The 16,527-nt window shown below is 40.0% G+C and overlaps 1 protein-coding gene across 4 annotated transcripts in view; it reads left to right on the top strand.

The window, feature by feature from the left end:
• LOC135481095 (rap guanine nucleotide exchange factor 1-like) overlaps window positions 1-16,527 on the top strand; it is a 97,060-nt gene that overhangs the window by 63,028 nt on the left and 17,505 nt on the right. For all 4 annotated transcript variants that reach the window (XM_064761029.1, XM_064761028.1, XM_064761027.1 and 1 more), the window contains 7 exons: window positions 11,007-11,179; window positions 11,859-12,006; window positions 12,698-12,792; window positions 13,529-13,759; window positions 14,418-15,232; window positions 15,551-15,798; window positions 16,210-16,322. In XM_064761029.1, coding sequence (XP_064617099.1) covers window positions 11,007-11,179; window positions 11,859-12,006; window positions 12,698-12,792; window positions 13,529-13,759; window positions 14,418-15,232; window positions 15,551-15,798; window positions 16,210-16,322 — 1,823 coding nt within the window. The remainder of the gene's footprint in view (window positions 1-11,006; window positions 11,180-11,858; window positions 12,007-12,697; window positions 12,793-13,528; window positions 13,760-14,417; window positions 15,233-15,550; window positions 15,799-16,209; window positions 16,323-16,527) is intronic.

Here is a 16,527-nt window from a genome sequence, read left to right as displayed (position 1 = left end):
GTTTATTAACACTTAAGCCTGGTATTAAATTTAGTCCAAACTAAAGTGTCCTTTACTCTGCGTACTTTGTAGTATGTTTTTGAACTGGCCTCAGAGTCCCTAAAACAAGGGGACGCCAAGGGTACCGAGATCTAGATGTGCTCATGAAATGCTTAGTGGTATTTGTGCTCTTAATTATGTAAGAGTAATGCGTGTGTTACACAAGCAAATCTACATCCAGCAGAAGGCCCACTTTGACATTTGTACAGGAAGAGGTGAGGTGTTGGATGACAGATGTTATGGGATTTGAACTGCATTAATTGTCACCGTTTGGGGGTTTGTACATACATGTACATGCACTAGGGTACAATGATCGGAGAATTCTGAGAGAACTTGGATGTGTCAGACATACAGTATGTCCCTTCAAGTAAAGACAGTTTGTTCGAGTAAATCAAAGATTTAGTCGTGCTTCAAGATCACGGTGTGTCGTTTCCAATTTTATCCCTAGCATTCCTGCGTTTAAGTGTGCTATGTTAATTTCATAAGAATTAGGTGTCTCAGAGACACAAAGACCTGTGGCCAAACCTGTTTTACAAATTGTTCGAAAGTATATTAGCTAATACTGATATTAAGTCATATTTTATATTTAAAATGTTAGTCAAACTCGGCAGCCAAATTCTTTTTAGGCTAAGTACAAAATTGAAGTCTTGATTTAAAGTTAAGCCTGGTGATAAGTCTTAAACCAGCTGTGAACAAAGAGTTCCAGATCTACAAGTATGTTGTTAAGAAGACCTTCAGAATGGTAGTACATTTAAGTTACTATCTGCCCTAATGCTGTGACATTATGTGTGCACTGTTTGTTCGGTAAATGGCTTAAAATTACACCCAAAAATTGCATTTTTGAGGCTAAGTACATGTAGTGTCATAAAATCTTGCTTTTGGTGCAGAAATATACACTTTTCCAGTACCTTTTAAACGAGTATCAAATCGTCTATTTGTGATTACCTTCATTCTTCAACCTTTTCAACCACTACTGCAACCATTATTTTGAAACATCCTAAGAGAACTGTGGGGTATAGAGAAATAATCTGCACAGTTTATTTTTAAAGGTTGCATCTTTAGTAATACAAAAAAGTCTTTTTAAGGGCCATTGTCATAATACATGTAATTGTAGGCTTATGCCTACTGAGAAAATACTGAGAAAAAATTGCTTCAGAGGTCAAAAAGATTAAAGATTTACAGTAATCGAACTCTCAGAATCCGACAAAATGTGCAACATAACCATGGGTGAAATTTTAAGTCATGTACTTTGAAACGGTAATTTGAACTCCCAGCTTTGAAATACTTTGTTTAATGATGAAACCGAAATAACGTTGGACAATTTGAGATGTGAAGGGAAACATCCATTTCTGTGGTAGCTGTGTAAATTGGGGAATTCGTTTTCTTGCGAAACATTTTTGTAAACAAGTCATTACAGAGGCTATTTTTAAGACTTCATTAGAACTATGGCTATTTTCATAAGTAAAAAAAAACTAATGTATATTTGTAGCAAGCGGAAATGGCAGGGGAAGGCAGTGCACAAATTTAGCCATAAACATGGGTGGCATTGGGGTGTGACACTGGGCATGTTTTATCTCCACAGCCGTAGATGTAACTCATTTGCTGGTGAAAGAACTAGGTGTGAAAAACCCTTAAAAACAGTTAATGAGATCCTCACCTGTGGCTCTTAGAACTGAATAAACTGGCAATTAGTTCAAAGTTCAAGGACTTTCAGATGAATCCTTCATGGTGGATGAAGGGCTCTACCTGAAGATAGTTTCCAGGTAGTTGAATGCTTAGTGTCTGTCCCAGAATAAACCTCGTTGGGGAAAGGCTGTGATATTTGGGGTGCTGTACATTTAATATATAAACAACCTGTTGTATTAGACGATCTACATGTAAGATGACCTGAATAAAACTTTGGATATGGGTTTTGCTCGTCCATTATATGAGGAATGTACATGTAGCAAGACATTAATGCTTTTGATGTAAAAAAAAAAAACAAAAAGAAAAAATGGCATTCCTAGCGTATGTTTTTTAGAATATAAAAAAAAATCAGTGGATACCTTGGTTTCAATTCATTTAGGAGGTGAAAAATTCACAAGAGTTATTAAATAAGACTCTTCAGTAACCCCTAAATGAATGTGCTAATACATTTGCCCCCTCCCCCAGAAAAACAAGCTTACATCACCTGTCACTCAGTATTGCTTCCCAGACCGAATATACAGAAATACAGATGTATTTTGGGAAAGGAATGATAAGTTATTCTGAAATTAAACAGCACTTCACTGCACCTTGAACTCATCCCGGATCCCGTTTGCCAAAATTAGATACCAAAGACGTAAATTCTGGCATTCATCTTGCTCTTCTGTCTCCTGAAGACGTACAAAATACCCCATTGCTCTGGCGAATAACACGTCACACTCAGCCAAGATTAACCTGTAGCTACCTGTTGAGATTGCGTTCAACTTTTGCCAAGGTGTAATGAGTTAGGCAGATGAAGGGTGAGATTCTCTAACCTTTCTCCCTGTGCACCACCAACAAGTCTTTCTGGTCCCAGACATGAGCTGAAGGTTACAGGAGCACAGCTAACAGGATGTATCCCTTCACCTGACTTGTAATCAGTCCTGGAATGCCTGCTAGCTCAGTGTTAACCATAACGGCGAACAGACCTGAGGGAGGCAGCATGCATAGAGTGTGGAGAGAGAATGCTGCTAACACACACACATAAACACATCATATTCTAGTCTAGACATTGAATTAAAATGCCTGTGTGATTAGAGAAACAAGTTGTTGTCTTGCATGTATCTTGCAGCAGACAAATGTGATTCATAATTTGTAAGTCACTCGGATGATTGATATTGTTTATGTGCTCTTTCAGCTTGCGTTTAAGAAGTATCATGCATGGTTAGTACCCAGTGTCGCCAGGCTGCTCTACACAACCAGTATTAAGGCTAGAATGTTAAGCTTCACCTGAAGACAGTTGTACTAGGAGTTTACATGTTACGCCTTGTTTCCATTGCCTGTGGTTTATGTCTCATACATGTACTGTAAGGTTAGGCATGTATAATCAATGGAGTTGTTTAAAATGAAGCAGATTGGCTCATCGCTTTAACTTATGATGTTAAATTTTGGATTTAAGAACTAATGATTAATGGAGGCCTCATATAATGATGGTTGGACTCCTCTGTGATGAATAATGGTTTCAAATTGTCCGCATGAAAGAGTTAAACAACGTGGCTGGGGAAAAATGAGGCATTTTAGTTGATATTTAGTGAATAAATCCGCCAGAAACATTGCATGTGGACAATGGCAGCAAGCTAATTGCCTCACTTTGCTTTACGGTATGACTCTAGAAACACTTGCATTTTATTCTTCAACTTCCATGTTTTAGTCAGTAAATGAAGAAAACAAAAAAACAACTTACAAAGTTAGCGGAGTGCTTCCTTCGTGCTTCGCAGTTATGATTCATTGTGTAATCTATTTGTGGGAACCATTTGTGTTGATTACGTGCATAAGCAGTGGGGGATTAATTTCCCTGTTCGTGGAGTTAAATATTTTATAATGCACCCTGAAGACATAATAGGACTTTAGACCTGAGCATGCATTTCATTATTGAGGAAATGGAATCAGGAAGTTGCAGATTGTATAGCAGTGATGACGACATGAAATAACTGGTTCTTATACACAGTAGGAAGTAACTGTATGGTAATGAGAATTATTGTATAGCTAACTCTGGTCGGTGTCACTGGATATGTGTAATCGTGCAGCAGTTGAAGTCTTGATTCAATGCGTTTTGAGTGTGTACACCTACCTGTAAACAATGACAGATGTACCTGTACAAGTTTACACCCAAGACCGAAATAAGAAGGTAAGAAATGAAGCATAGTGAAATCTAGAGATACAAAACAGTGAAGTACATGTACATTTACTGGTGGTAAAAAAGTAACACATGAAGGAGAGCATTGCCAATGGTATCGTGAAGACAACTGATAGCGAACATGGCCAACGTTGTCATGGTGGATTAAACAACTTTGTAACAGTTATAATTAATGTTTTATGCAGACGTTATTCTTTTTGGATTGGCTTGTCCTCTGTGACCAGCAGCCTTCAAACGTATTAACTGCCAATGGACCCTTAAAAAATCATCAAATTTTTATGTTGTAAACCTGTTAATAATGGTTAATGACTTATTAGTTTGATACATAAACTTTAATACAACTCAATTCTTAGCAGAGGCTATTAAAAATCATTATGGTGTTTAAAGATGGTTTGTTGCTCTTGTAAATACGATTCTTTCCTTGTACAAATTTTGTTTTTTATTCGCAAGAAGTATTTGATTTCTATAACTAATAGGTTTGGCATTGCAGTCTGCCTAGGCGACACCAGGTGTTTCACAGGTGAGCTGACCGTAAAAAGTCCGAAAATGGGGGAAAATATAACCGAAAACCCAGACATTTTTTTATTTTGATGTTTTTTTTTATGATTTCCTGTTTTTCAAGGCTTTCTAATCAAGCCTAAAAAAGTTTTAGATAATTATCCAGATATTTCACATATAACATGATTTTTAAGTTTTCTTTTTATACCCTCCTATCACCTTCATAAAAGATTTATTTTTTGTGTAAAACAAGATTTTAAATGGTGTGATCTACACCAAGTAGGGTTGACGTTCTCCATATACAAGCTTCTCACTAGATAACTCAGTGATGGCTCATTTACAAGGGTCCTAGTTACAGGCATGTTGTTCACAGTACAAGTTACTCTCCACCAATGATCATAAGCCAGTGTATCAGTTGTCCAGATCAGACCTTTACAGTGCCAACAGACCATCTGGAACAGGACAAGACCATCTGGAACACTGGGCTTTATCTCTGCTTGTTTATCTCCTAGTGAACTGTTATTGCTATGTACTGGACATCTGGTATGGTTAAGTTTCCATGCAGATCAGTTATCTGACCCCTTGACCAATGGTCATCTGATCATGTTGATTGTACTGGCAGTCTGGGCTCTAGCTCATTGACCAGCATGCAGAGAGCTACAAGGGATATACATGTACAAACTTATTGGCTTGTGCAGAGGTTTTCTGTAGCAGTGTGTGGGCAATATGTTGAATCCCCCACCCAATATCCACTCCCCACAAATATAGGCAACATCACGCTTAACCTACATAAGGTACTCATTGACTTGTAAGATTCACATCACAATCAAGAGTTTTTCGTCTGAACTAACATCCACTTGTAGGTCTTGGAAATGCAATGTTACGATTTCATCTTGTGTTTTGTTGAAACTTACTCCAAGCTTGTAACAAGCAGGATATCCTCTCTGGTAGGTGCACGTAAGTTATAATGAAATTTTGAAAAACGTCCATCCGTGAAAAGAGTTGAATGGATGTTGTGACTTTTTAAATAAAATTTTGCATTTAAATACAAATTAAACTGGAAATTTTAAAAAAAGATATATATGGAATGTGATTCAATGAAAACATAAAAACATTCAATGAGTAGGGCTCTTATGGTGGGTGAGTATATAGGGTTGCGCAAACATATTACACAAACATAAACAAAAAGCACCATAATGTAGAGTAATGTTCAAAATTGGAGGTCATGATTTGCAGTTGGAACTTGCACATGCACATGTGCCTCAATGGAAAATTGGACTTTGTGAAGTGTTAGAGTAAAGATAAGTAAGGATGAGTGGATGAGGGAACTGTATATCTCTGTGTACACTGTGCAGTGTATATGTACAAGGGTATCTACCCCTTAATCCCTGTTAGGTGTAGCCTTAGTGCCTCACTCCCACAGCTGAGCTGACCATCTGCTTGGCTGGGTAAGGGACATGTTTACAGATGCTCTCTGATTAGCCCTCTGTGGCCCAGTGCCTGTTTTGCCTCCTGTTTTTTTGTGACATATCACCCTGTTTACATTCCCACCCTCTTCTCCTGTCAACCCTTGAACTCAGGCCATGTCTCCCAAACAGCATCTGGTGGCCAGTGTGCATGTTAAACATTCTGACAAGGTTGACTTCTGTACTCATCCATGCTGTTAGCTCCCAGAATGTTTGGCACTGAGTCAACACTACTTAAGGGTTTTTATGACCCTTCTGGGTCAGAGTTCAAATCATATTTGAGGCATTGTTACTTTTTGGGGCAGTTTGTGCCATACATGCTCTGTGGGTATGTTGTTCACATGTACCACTGTGTGTGTGTGTGTTTTTGTTTGGTGTACAGGTTTTGTCAGAACTTAATTTGGTCTGTTTGAAATATATACGTGGTAAAGTTATTCTTTGTGTCTTTTCTATGTGAATGTTTCTGCTTACTGGTACATGGACAGTATACACAGAAAGTAAGGAAGTAATGCAAGGCACCTTTTACTTTTTTATTGTTTGTTTAATTCATTTGGGAAAATGCCTCAAGAAATAACAGATAGAAATGTTTGTATCACAACCATCTTAAGTTGGTATCCAGAAAGCATTACTATCCAGGTGAGCTCAGTTTACTCAGCCTTCTCTCTCCCAGCCCCACCCCACCACTGACCAGGTGTTACAGTTGATGTATGGCTGTGTTGAGAGGTGCTGGTTAGAGCTGACATTACCACAACTGTGTTTACATGGACACCACCCTAAAATGTCTTTACACCTAAACACTCCTGGCAGAGAAACCCATCAGGTTAGGAAGTCACACGGTCCTATTTGGTGGTGTTTTTTTGTGGAAGGGAGGAGGAGGAGGGGTATCAAAGGACACAACCGGTGACATGCAGTTTGTCATCAGATGTAGATGTTGCCATGGTTAGGAATCCTGCTATGCTGTATCTCTCCTGCTATGCTGTATCTCTCCTGCTATGCTGTATCTCTCCTGCTATGCTGTATCTCTCCTGCTATGCTGTATCTCTCCTGCTATAGCCATTTGCACGGACGTACATTTACCATGATATAAATTCTTTAAAACCCATCAAATATGAGATTGACATGATTCATAGGGCTGTTTATTTAGTCTTACATGAAGTTTCTTAAGATCAATTGCCTTCTTTAAAGATACATACCACACTCATTCTTGAGGTGAAAAGTTTGGGGAAATAAGATACATACCACACTCATTTTGGAGGTGAAAAGTTTTGGGAAATAAGATACATACTACACTCATTCTGGAGGTGAAAAGTTTGGGGAAATAAGATACATACCACACTCATTCTGGATGTGAAAACTTTGAGGAAATAAGATACATACCACACTCATTCTGGAGGTGACAACTTTGGGGGAAATAAGATACATACCACACTCATTCTGGAGGTGAAGACTTTAGGGAAATAAGATACATACCACACTCATTCTGGAGGTGAAAACTTTGAGGAAATAAGATACATACCACATACCACACTCATTCTGGAGGTGAAAACATTAGGGAAATAAGATACATACCACATACCACACTCATTCTGGAGGTGAAAACATTAGGGAAATAAGATACATACCACATACCACACTTGTTCTGGAGGTGAAAAGTTTGGGGAAATAAGACACACACCACACTCATTCTGGAGGTGAAAACTTAAGGGAAATACATGTGTACATATGGTTCATACCTGTACATATGGTATACGTGTACATATGGTTATATGTGTACATATGGTATACGTGTACATATGGTATACGTGTACATATGGTTGTACGTGTACATATGGTTGTACGTGTACATATGGTTCATACCTGTACATATGGTTGTACGTGTACATATGGTTCATACCTGTACATATGGTTATACGTGTACATATGGTTATATGTGTACATATGGTATATGTGTACATATGGTTAAACATGTACATGGCCCGCAATTTGCCGTGTGCTTTGATTTGTGTTGACAGTTGTTTCACCAGTATCACCAACACGGTAACCTGTAACATGTTACAGACACTGTAACAGTGTGCCTACTTCATATTGTAGGAGCAAGAAAAAAGAATGAAGCAAAGAATTCTTGCCAGTTCAAAAACAATCAGTTTGTCACAGATTACCCCACCCCGCTTTCATCCCTCTTTTTAGGACAAACAGTAAACGTTTGGTTTTGTTTGGTCATACTTGTGGTATCCTGGAAGATATCCAAGTCTGCAGCAATCAAACAGTCCGACACAGATTCCATCTGCGGGAAGACAGGGGAAGATAACTCTGTTATCTCTGATAGGAAATGGAGACGCCATCTGTCAGAATGAAGAATTGTGGCTTTGATTAGAACCTACCCTGATAAGCTCCTTCAGCTTGAATTCTCTCTGGGTGTGAAGATAACACATCGGGACTCCCAGAAATGCAATGTTGAAAGTAATTGGCTAGAGTTGTATGGCTGAGGCTGTCACATAGCATGAAAATACTAGTCTGGAAGACCTGAAGGCTTGCTACAGCCCACATATATCTGCCAGACGGAGTATTATACTTTTTGTGAAGCCCTGAAATTTGTCAATCCAACCAGTGTAGTTTTGTCTTCAAAATCAAATCAAAAATGTACATAAATTGCACTGAAGAACCGAGTATACATACATATACTGCATTGTACATGTATCTTTGACGTGCTAGACTAGTACAGTAATACAGAGACAAACACGTGCATGTTTTTCAATGCGGGATTGGTTAATTAATAAGAATCAATTAGCGTGATACACCCTGATGAGAAACGGGTTGCTAATATGAGTAATTAACGCCATTCATTAATCACAGTAATGAACATGTATAGGTGCAGAAAACCGGAATGTTTGACATTTGAGTTGATCACTGTGGTCTTCAGGGTTTAGACAGTACAGACCAATTTATTATGTAAGCTTGCTGGATGCGTTGGTACTTGTAGCTTATGCACTGTATTTATGTGTATGAAGGGCCTGCATGTATCTCAAATCTCAAAAATCTTCGCTTAACGTTGTTTGGTTACAACAAACTAACATTAGCCAAAGACTATTTAAATGAAAGCTAAGAGAACAACAGGGAGTAACTTGACAAGAAAACAAGCAGGTAAATAAATTCCACCATGCATATGTATGTGTGTATATATATTTTTTTTTTTGTGATTCTAAAAAAAAAAAGGCACAACAAAAGAAATCAGTCAAATACTCTCCTTAAACCATGTCCTCACATACGGTACGTGTGGAAAACTATTAGTAGAGATTGGGCCTCAGTGGCTGAGGGGGTTAGCACGCCAGCATGGTGCAATGGCCCAGGAGCTTCTCACCAGTGCAGCTGCTATGAGCTCATGCTGGCTTCATAGCCAGCCATAGGTCTGCAGCAGCTTGCGGATGGTGGTGGGTTTCCCTGGGCTCCACACCATTTCCTCCCTCCTCCCACCGCTGTTGTATGAGTAAAATATTCTTTATTCTTGAGTACGGCGTAAAACACCAATCAAATAAACAGAATAGAGATTATCACAACCTGTATAGTTGCTTAGGAAGGACCCTTGTTGAGACTGAATCCAGAACCTCAGAAGGACATTGCAGTAACAGCTTGTTATTAAAGGTAAAGGTCATGGCGAATATCCACAAGTTTAACGAGTTTTATTATACATGTGTACATACGACCGTCCCCGCTGGTTTGTGATTAAATCTAACGGTTAAGTATGGATAAGTATGAAATGACACGTGAAACGGATGAGCCTAGATTGAACAGGATGAACTTGTGCTGAGCTAGGAAGTCATTACTCATTCCGTTTTGCTTATCTGCTGACATTCTAGCTGTTAGTCTCAGCTGATCCTGTTAGGTACATGTGTATAGTGAACTACTGTGGTGCAAACTGCTCACAGTGATGGGATCATTCTGACCATGTGGTTTTCATTAGGGGAGGGAACTCTGTTGTGACCCTAAAGGATGAGGTGTGTAGTGAGGGTGTCAGAACATACAGATCTGTCAGAGATACCACAGTAATCTGTCACCCATGTGTGTACTGAGTACATTTGTGCATTGATTTTCCTTACTATTTATGTAGTAAACTTGCCAGCTTCAACTCAAAGAATGTCAGTCACCGAACATTTGAGTTGGTACTACAGTATGCCATACCACCATAGCCTGCACTTGTGTCTGCGGCATATAGAGCTATATTTAATAGTTCAAATGCCAAGTAGATGCCAGAACACATTATAATTCATAATGATAATGTTGTTTATGTGGAATTTAAATAATACTTATTATTACCCCACAGCTCCAGGGGCCACTTTCAAAGAATTTCTTTTAGTTCTTTTGTAAATGACATTGTCTGTGGTTTAAAAGTGCTGTAATGGAAAGCTACCCAAAAAATAATTTTCAAAAGTTTTTTGTGAAAGTGGGCAGTACTCACTGTTGTCATTGCAGAGCAAGAACATTGATATTCTAATCATATTTGAGCGAAATGTCCTTCTCGCCAATTGCCATGGTTACAGATCAGTTTATTTAAGTGTCATGGCAGGACAGAAGTTAATTTCACAAGACACAAGAGAGATTTCCTGCATACATGTAGTTAGGTCGAGAAGTTTGGTATGAATCTGGATGAATGAAAAGCTGTTCATCTAGAGCTGTCATATGACTGTTATCCAGCCAAATTCTTCATGGACAGTAGACATAAACTGTCAGGCCCAAAGACCATGAAGCTGCCATAGACTGGACTCAGATTTAGTGTTGACTTCAAAACGGTTTACTGAACTAAAATTGTGAATTTTTATGGTAGTACAAAGAGCTATCTTGGACTTTTGTGAGAATCTTGAAAACAAGCATTTAAATTCAAATTTAAATCTTCTGGAATGATAGCAGAAAGACTAGATCTGGCTTAAGTCTAAGACACCTTCATGATCCTAGAGCCAAGCTTTGTGATCCTGTGGAAAGATTTACATTGAACAAGGTCTTGTGCCATTTGTCTATGGATTTCAGTGAGATGATAGGTAGAAATTGTTTAATCAGTTTAACAAGCTGTCTTCCAATTGTCCCACAGTTTCATGTTTTGAAGCATCATTTCTTCTATCCTCACCAAATTTTGTTCGGTATGGTTGTTTCAGGACATCGACAAACTCAAAGATGAGGTTGCTAATGTTCACCGCTCCCTGGGTTACATAAAAGAGGTGGTGGACAAGGAGAAGTTACAGATTCTCCCCGGTTCAGCCACCATCGTCCTCGACACCGTCATGGAAGTCTTCACCCTGCTAAGTAACTACTTCATGAATCAGGAAAGGTAAGGACAGGTACAACCGCACTGAGCTACTGTTCCAGTTCAGTGGGAAGTTGTCAGTTTTATGCAAAATGTAATGCGTGTAATTTAGACCTAAAATTTTAACCTGAAAATTATTAGCCTAAAGGGATACAGAATAGATTCTGATCGACTGGTGTGAGAGATAGGCATGTCCAGGTTATGTCCAGCCTATTATTATAAAGCCAGATTTTAGGTATTGTATATTTATTCAGACGTGACCAATACTGCATTGTTTAGCTCAGAAAGTCCTATCTTTACTGTCAGCGTCAATTCTGTATCCTTTTAACCAGCATTGTATCTTTGGCAATGGTTTTGTACCACTGGCAACAGTGGTGTTATATTTCTGGCAATAGTTTGTACCACTGGCAGGTTTTGTACCACTAGCAACGTTTTTGTACCATTGAGCTGTTTAATTGTGTAAACTGCTTCTTGACATTGTGACTAAATAAAATAAATGTTAACAGATCTATAGTTATAGTGTAAAAACCTTACTGTTTGAGCCAACTTGGGAAGTCAAATTGCTTTTATAAAAACTTGCATATATTTGCCTGTGTTTCCATAACTGCACTGTTTAGGCACAAATTTTTAGTGCAAATACAATCACTAACTAAATGAACGTTAACCATGAAAACTGTATGACAATGCTTGTGTGTTCTGGCAGCTCGACACTGATCTCACGACACAACCAAGTGTACCAGAGCCTTGCCCGCTTCATCCGCTGGTCAGATGATATCCTTCTCCATGGAGACAAGGCCCTGAACAAGGATAATGCAAATGAGGTCATCAGAGCCTTGTCTGATGGGGTCAAGGTCAGTGATCACCTTCCATCCTGTTTTGTATGATACTTACTCAACACCACATTTATTTTGTGTTTTACGGAGGATCCGACACTAAATAAAATCCATAAATGGAATGAAAATAGAACTGAAAATCCACTTTTTTATGTTGTCTGATCTGAATATTTTCTTGGTTTTCTTAACATGTTCATTCTCTCGACCAACAAGCTTCATGAATCAAGAATTTAAATGGACCTTGCATGTAATCTACCAGAACACTATGTAATAGCAGTTTTGGGATGAATATTTTATTTCAAGAGCGATATTAGTTAAGGTTTAGTTTTGCTTGACAAATTCCGCTGTGTTAAGAATAAGGTTATGAGGATAAACTGTTCCTCCCTGAGGCCCTGGTCTGCTGTTTAACCTGAGGCCCTGGTCTGCTGTTTAATCCTGCTTTGTGTTGATGATTCTTCAGGTATTGATTTGATAACTGATGATGTATTATTCCTGTATGAAAAGAGAAGAGTGAATAATCAGTGTTTGTTTCCGGTTTATTTACGTGTACTTGTAAACAGTCTCGTGTGCAGTACAATTGTAAAGGGCCAAAAGAACAGGTCATCATTTTTGACAAGACACATTATTTCCTAATCTCAGGCAGAGATGATGAATTATATGTACATGGTATATCATGGCAGTGTCCTTTATTGTTTCCATCTTCTTTCAGGAGCTGACCCAGATATCTATAGACAAATTAGAACTTAGAAAAACAAGTGCTCCTACCTCCCCTGGTAGCAATGGCAGTGCAAGTTTACAAGAAAGGTGAGTGCAGATGCAATTTAGAGTTATCTCCCCTTGTTAGGTGTACATGAATATCATTCTGAACAGGATCTGATCTTTCCTCACATACTTGTAGAAGCTGTTCTGTTGTTATCTGTTATCCTCCATATTGCAAACAGCATATTAGTTGTTGTCTTTTTTCTTGCACATGTACCAGGGTGTCATTTTGGATACAATGGTTTTTGGTGAAAATATCATTTTGAGCCCTTGATGGCTTTTCTTGGCTAAATCACAATTCTCAACACAGGATGTTGGCCATTGAGCCATGAGGTTTGCAGGATTAAATTCAGATTTCACCTATTTTGCTGCAGCATTAAATCTGGAGGTTTTCCAGTTACCTGGAGAAGAGCAGTGGGTTACTCCCAGCACTAGGGTTTTCTCTGCTCATAAACCAGGCAACCCTCAATCATAAAAACACCCATCAAATAAATAATTTTGAAGATACCACCAAGTCAGATGCTTGCTATTGTTTCTTTTTATTCGTCTGTCTTCCTCCCTACAAAGCATGATGAGTTTTTGTTTACGTTTGAATGCGGTTGTAGACAAGCCTCAAAATAGAACTGTCATCCACGCAAATCCTGTGTATTGTGACAGGCCCTCTCCCCCGACCTGCCCCAAATCTGTTACCCCTAGTCGCCTTTGTGAGATTTCCACAGAATGCTACATATAAATTGTCCATACCTTGTTTTCATGTTTTCTCTTTGTCATGTTACACTAGTTACTCCTCCAAGACCTGCTCCCTGCCCGATATTCCCCTTACCCCAAGGGAACGTGAGATTCTGGCAGAGACGAGTGTGGACACGGGGATGTATGACAACACCGACAGACTGTCTCACTCCAACGACAGCCTCATCAACAATAACTACGTCACTCTGTCGGACAAGGAGAGCTCCCCACCCCCCAAGCCTCCACTCCCGTCGGGGAGAGTCTCCCCTAATCTACACATAGGGTAGGGCTGTTAACACAGTGCTTGTGTATAATCCACATTCACATTTTAGACGGCCGCCAATTTTTTTAGTCCTGATGTGCCAAGATTTCACAGTACATAAGAGTTAGGTGCTAACTTTCACTCAACGGCTTATGCTTTAGCGTAGTGCTGACATTAAGTATCCGTTTCATTGAGTGAGTGGGGTTTAACGTCGTTCTCAACAATTTTTCAGTCATATGACGACGAAGGAATCATTAGGGTGCATGTACGTGTAATGTGCCTCCTTGTTGCAGGACGGATTTCCACCGCTCTTTCATTTAGTGCTGCCTCACTGAGATGACTTACCGAAGGCAAGCAAGCCGCCCCGCCCGAGCCATTATACTGATACGGGTCAACCAGTCGTTGCACTATCCCCTTCATGCTGAACGCCAAGCGAGGAAGTTACAACTTCCTCTTTTAAAGTCTTAGGTGTGACTCGATCAAGGATTGATCCTGGATCTACCGGTCCCGAAGCGGACGCTCTACCAACTGTCCGTTTCATTGAAATTCTGCTTCCTGAGTTTCACAAATACATGTACAAATCTGTCAAAGCTGATGTGTGTATAATCATCACTTCATTTGTTTTACTTGTACATACGTGAGTAAGCACCTTATCTGTTATTTACTTGTTGTTTGGCAGGTCTTTAGGCCGACCTTCCTCAGGGGAAGTAATGCAGACCTCGATTGCGCCCCCACCACTTCCGCAGAAGCGACGATCTCAAGGCGGCTCAGACCTTATGACAAGCACACCAAACACAGATATGGAGCAAGTTTCCAGACTGTCCCCTCACAGTAGTATGTCCAGTCCCTCAGGTGACCAAGCCATGGGGTCATTATCCAGTCATTTAGCCACGTTCAGCCAATCGCCACGCAGCACATCACCACTGAGTCGCTCTCCAACAAGCAGTGTGGGATCCGGTTTGAACCAGTCAACCGAGGATCTACTGGGCATGTCCAGCAAAGGTAGCAGTCTGACTAATAGTGTATCTGTGACGTCGTCGTCAACGGGATCTACGCCGACGTCAGATCCCAGCCTGTCGATGTATGACAACATGAACATGCCAGCCATAGGTGAACGCATCCCCGGGATGACACAGTGTGTTGATCAGATCAATCAGCTGACCTTCAAAATTAACCAGCTGACCACAAACATTGAGGAAAAGCCCCCACTCTTGCCGGACAAGAAACGACAGTTCGGGCGCTTCCCATCAACATACGACAACTTGCCCGATGCTTTTTTCCACATGCCTGGCACCAAGGTGGTGGTGGGTCGCATGTTTGAGCAGCGCACGAGCTCGATGTCGAGCAGCCGGTCGCTGACAACGTGTAGCATCACGCAGCGCACCAGCTCGCAGGAGACGTACTCGAGTTCAGAGACCTTCTCCAGTACTAGTCACTCCAGCATGGAGAGTCTTCCCAATAGACCGCCGCCCCTACCACCAAAGAAAAGACACAGTGAGTTGTTTTGTTGTGATGCAAGTTTGTGGTGAAGACCACGAGACTGTAATCCATTCATAACATTGGTAGTATATGGTACACTTTTGTGGTATGTGATTCAAATTTGTTTCATTTCATTCATACATTTATTTATTTATTTATTTATTTATTTATTTATTTGATCGGAGTATTTCACCATACTTAGAATATTTCACTTGTATGACAGCGGCCAGCATTATTGTTGAGAGGAAGCTATGCAGAGCAAAAGGTGAATCCTACACCTTTCCACATGTTGTGTACCTTGTGTGACACTGATTTATTTTTCGTGCTTTCCAGTCCATGCTTACATGCAGACAATCGGATCCTACACTCAGCCTTCAGCATTGGAATACCTGCCCCGTCACTCCATCAACTTCTACGAGTCTCAGTGGCACCGCCACCAGGAGGAGCTGTTTCAACCGCTACAGGTTCGCTCTAACACAATCAGCGTCATGTCAGACCTCTCATCAGGAAGCTCAGACTTGTTCTCACTGGAAGACGGCTTCAGCTCCGCATCTCCCCCGGCACTGCCATCAAAGCAGAGAGTAAGCTTGTACTGTGAATCTTTATTGTTGTGAAGTTTGCAAATTTTCTTGACCTCATTTTGGGATATGATTTCGATTTCGTTCTTTCTTCAGGGAATCTTGTGACTCTGGAGATTTGAAACCAGTGCTACCTAAATTTAATTCCAATATTCTCAGGTTACCGATACATGTGAAACACCTGTTTTCTTTCTCTTTAGCCCAGTTTGTTTTCTCTTAAGCAGTGTTTTCTGTTGTCTTCTAAGCCCAATCTGCCCAAGTCCTGTTTGTTGAAATCTTTGAAAGAGCCTTTTAGCCAAAACGTTAATAGGTTGCAGTCTTATATCCGTTTCTTGCATTCAGAACCACTCAAATGGGTGCTTACTGTGTATGTGTTTAGAAATGTTGAACACCCTGTGTTTTATCGTGTTGTAGGCTCTGCCTTGTAGTAGTCACTCCTCTGCGTCTGGTCAGTACGACTTCAATATTGACCTCAGAGAGAAGGCCTCCAGTCTGATAGAGACGCCAACCTCACTGACAGTAGACTTGTGAGTATATCCTGGATGATCAGTAACACCGACATACTCCATTGTGAGAGACAGCTCTGATCCACTCACTTTTGTTACGCCACAGCTGGAATATACATAAAGGATATAACTACAACAAAATATGTTTTTCGACATAACCACAACATTCTCAGATTTGGGACATACGTTGCATCGCAAGTCCAACATACTCAGTTTTGTTACATCA

The sequence above is a fragment of the Liolophura sinensis genome, chromosome 13, assembly GCF_032854445.1.
Source record: "Liolophura sinensis isolate JHLJ2023 chromosome 13, CUHK_Ljap_v2, whole genome shotgun sequence".
NCBI classification, from domain to species: Eukaryota; Metazoa; Mollusca; class Polyplacophora; order Chitonida; family Chitonidae; genus Liolophura; species Liolophura sinensis.
The sequence above is the reverse complement of the archived record's forward strand: the minus strand, read 5'-3'. Positions and strand labels throughout refer to the sequence as shown.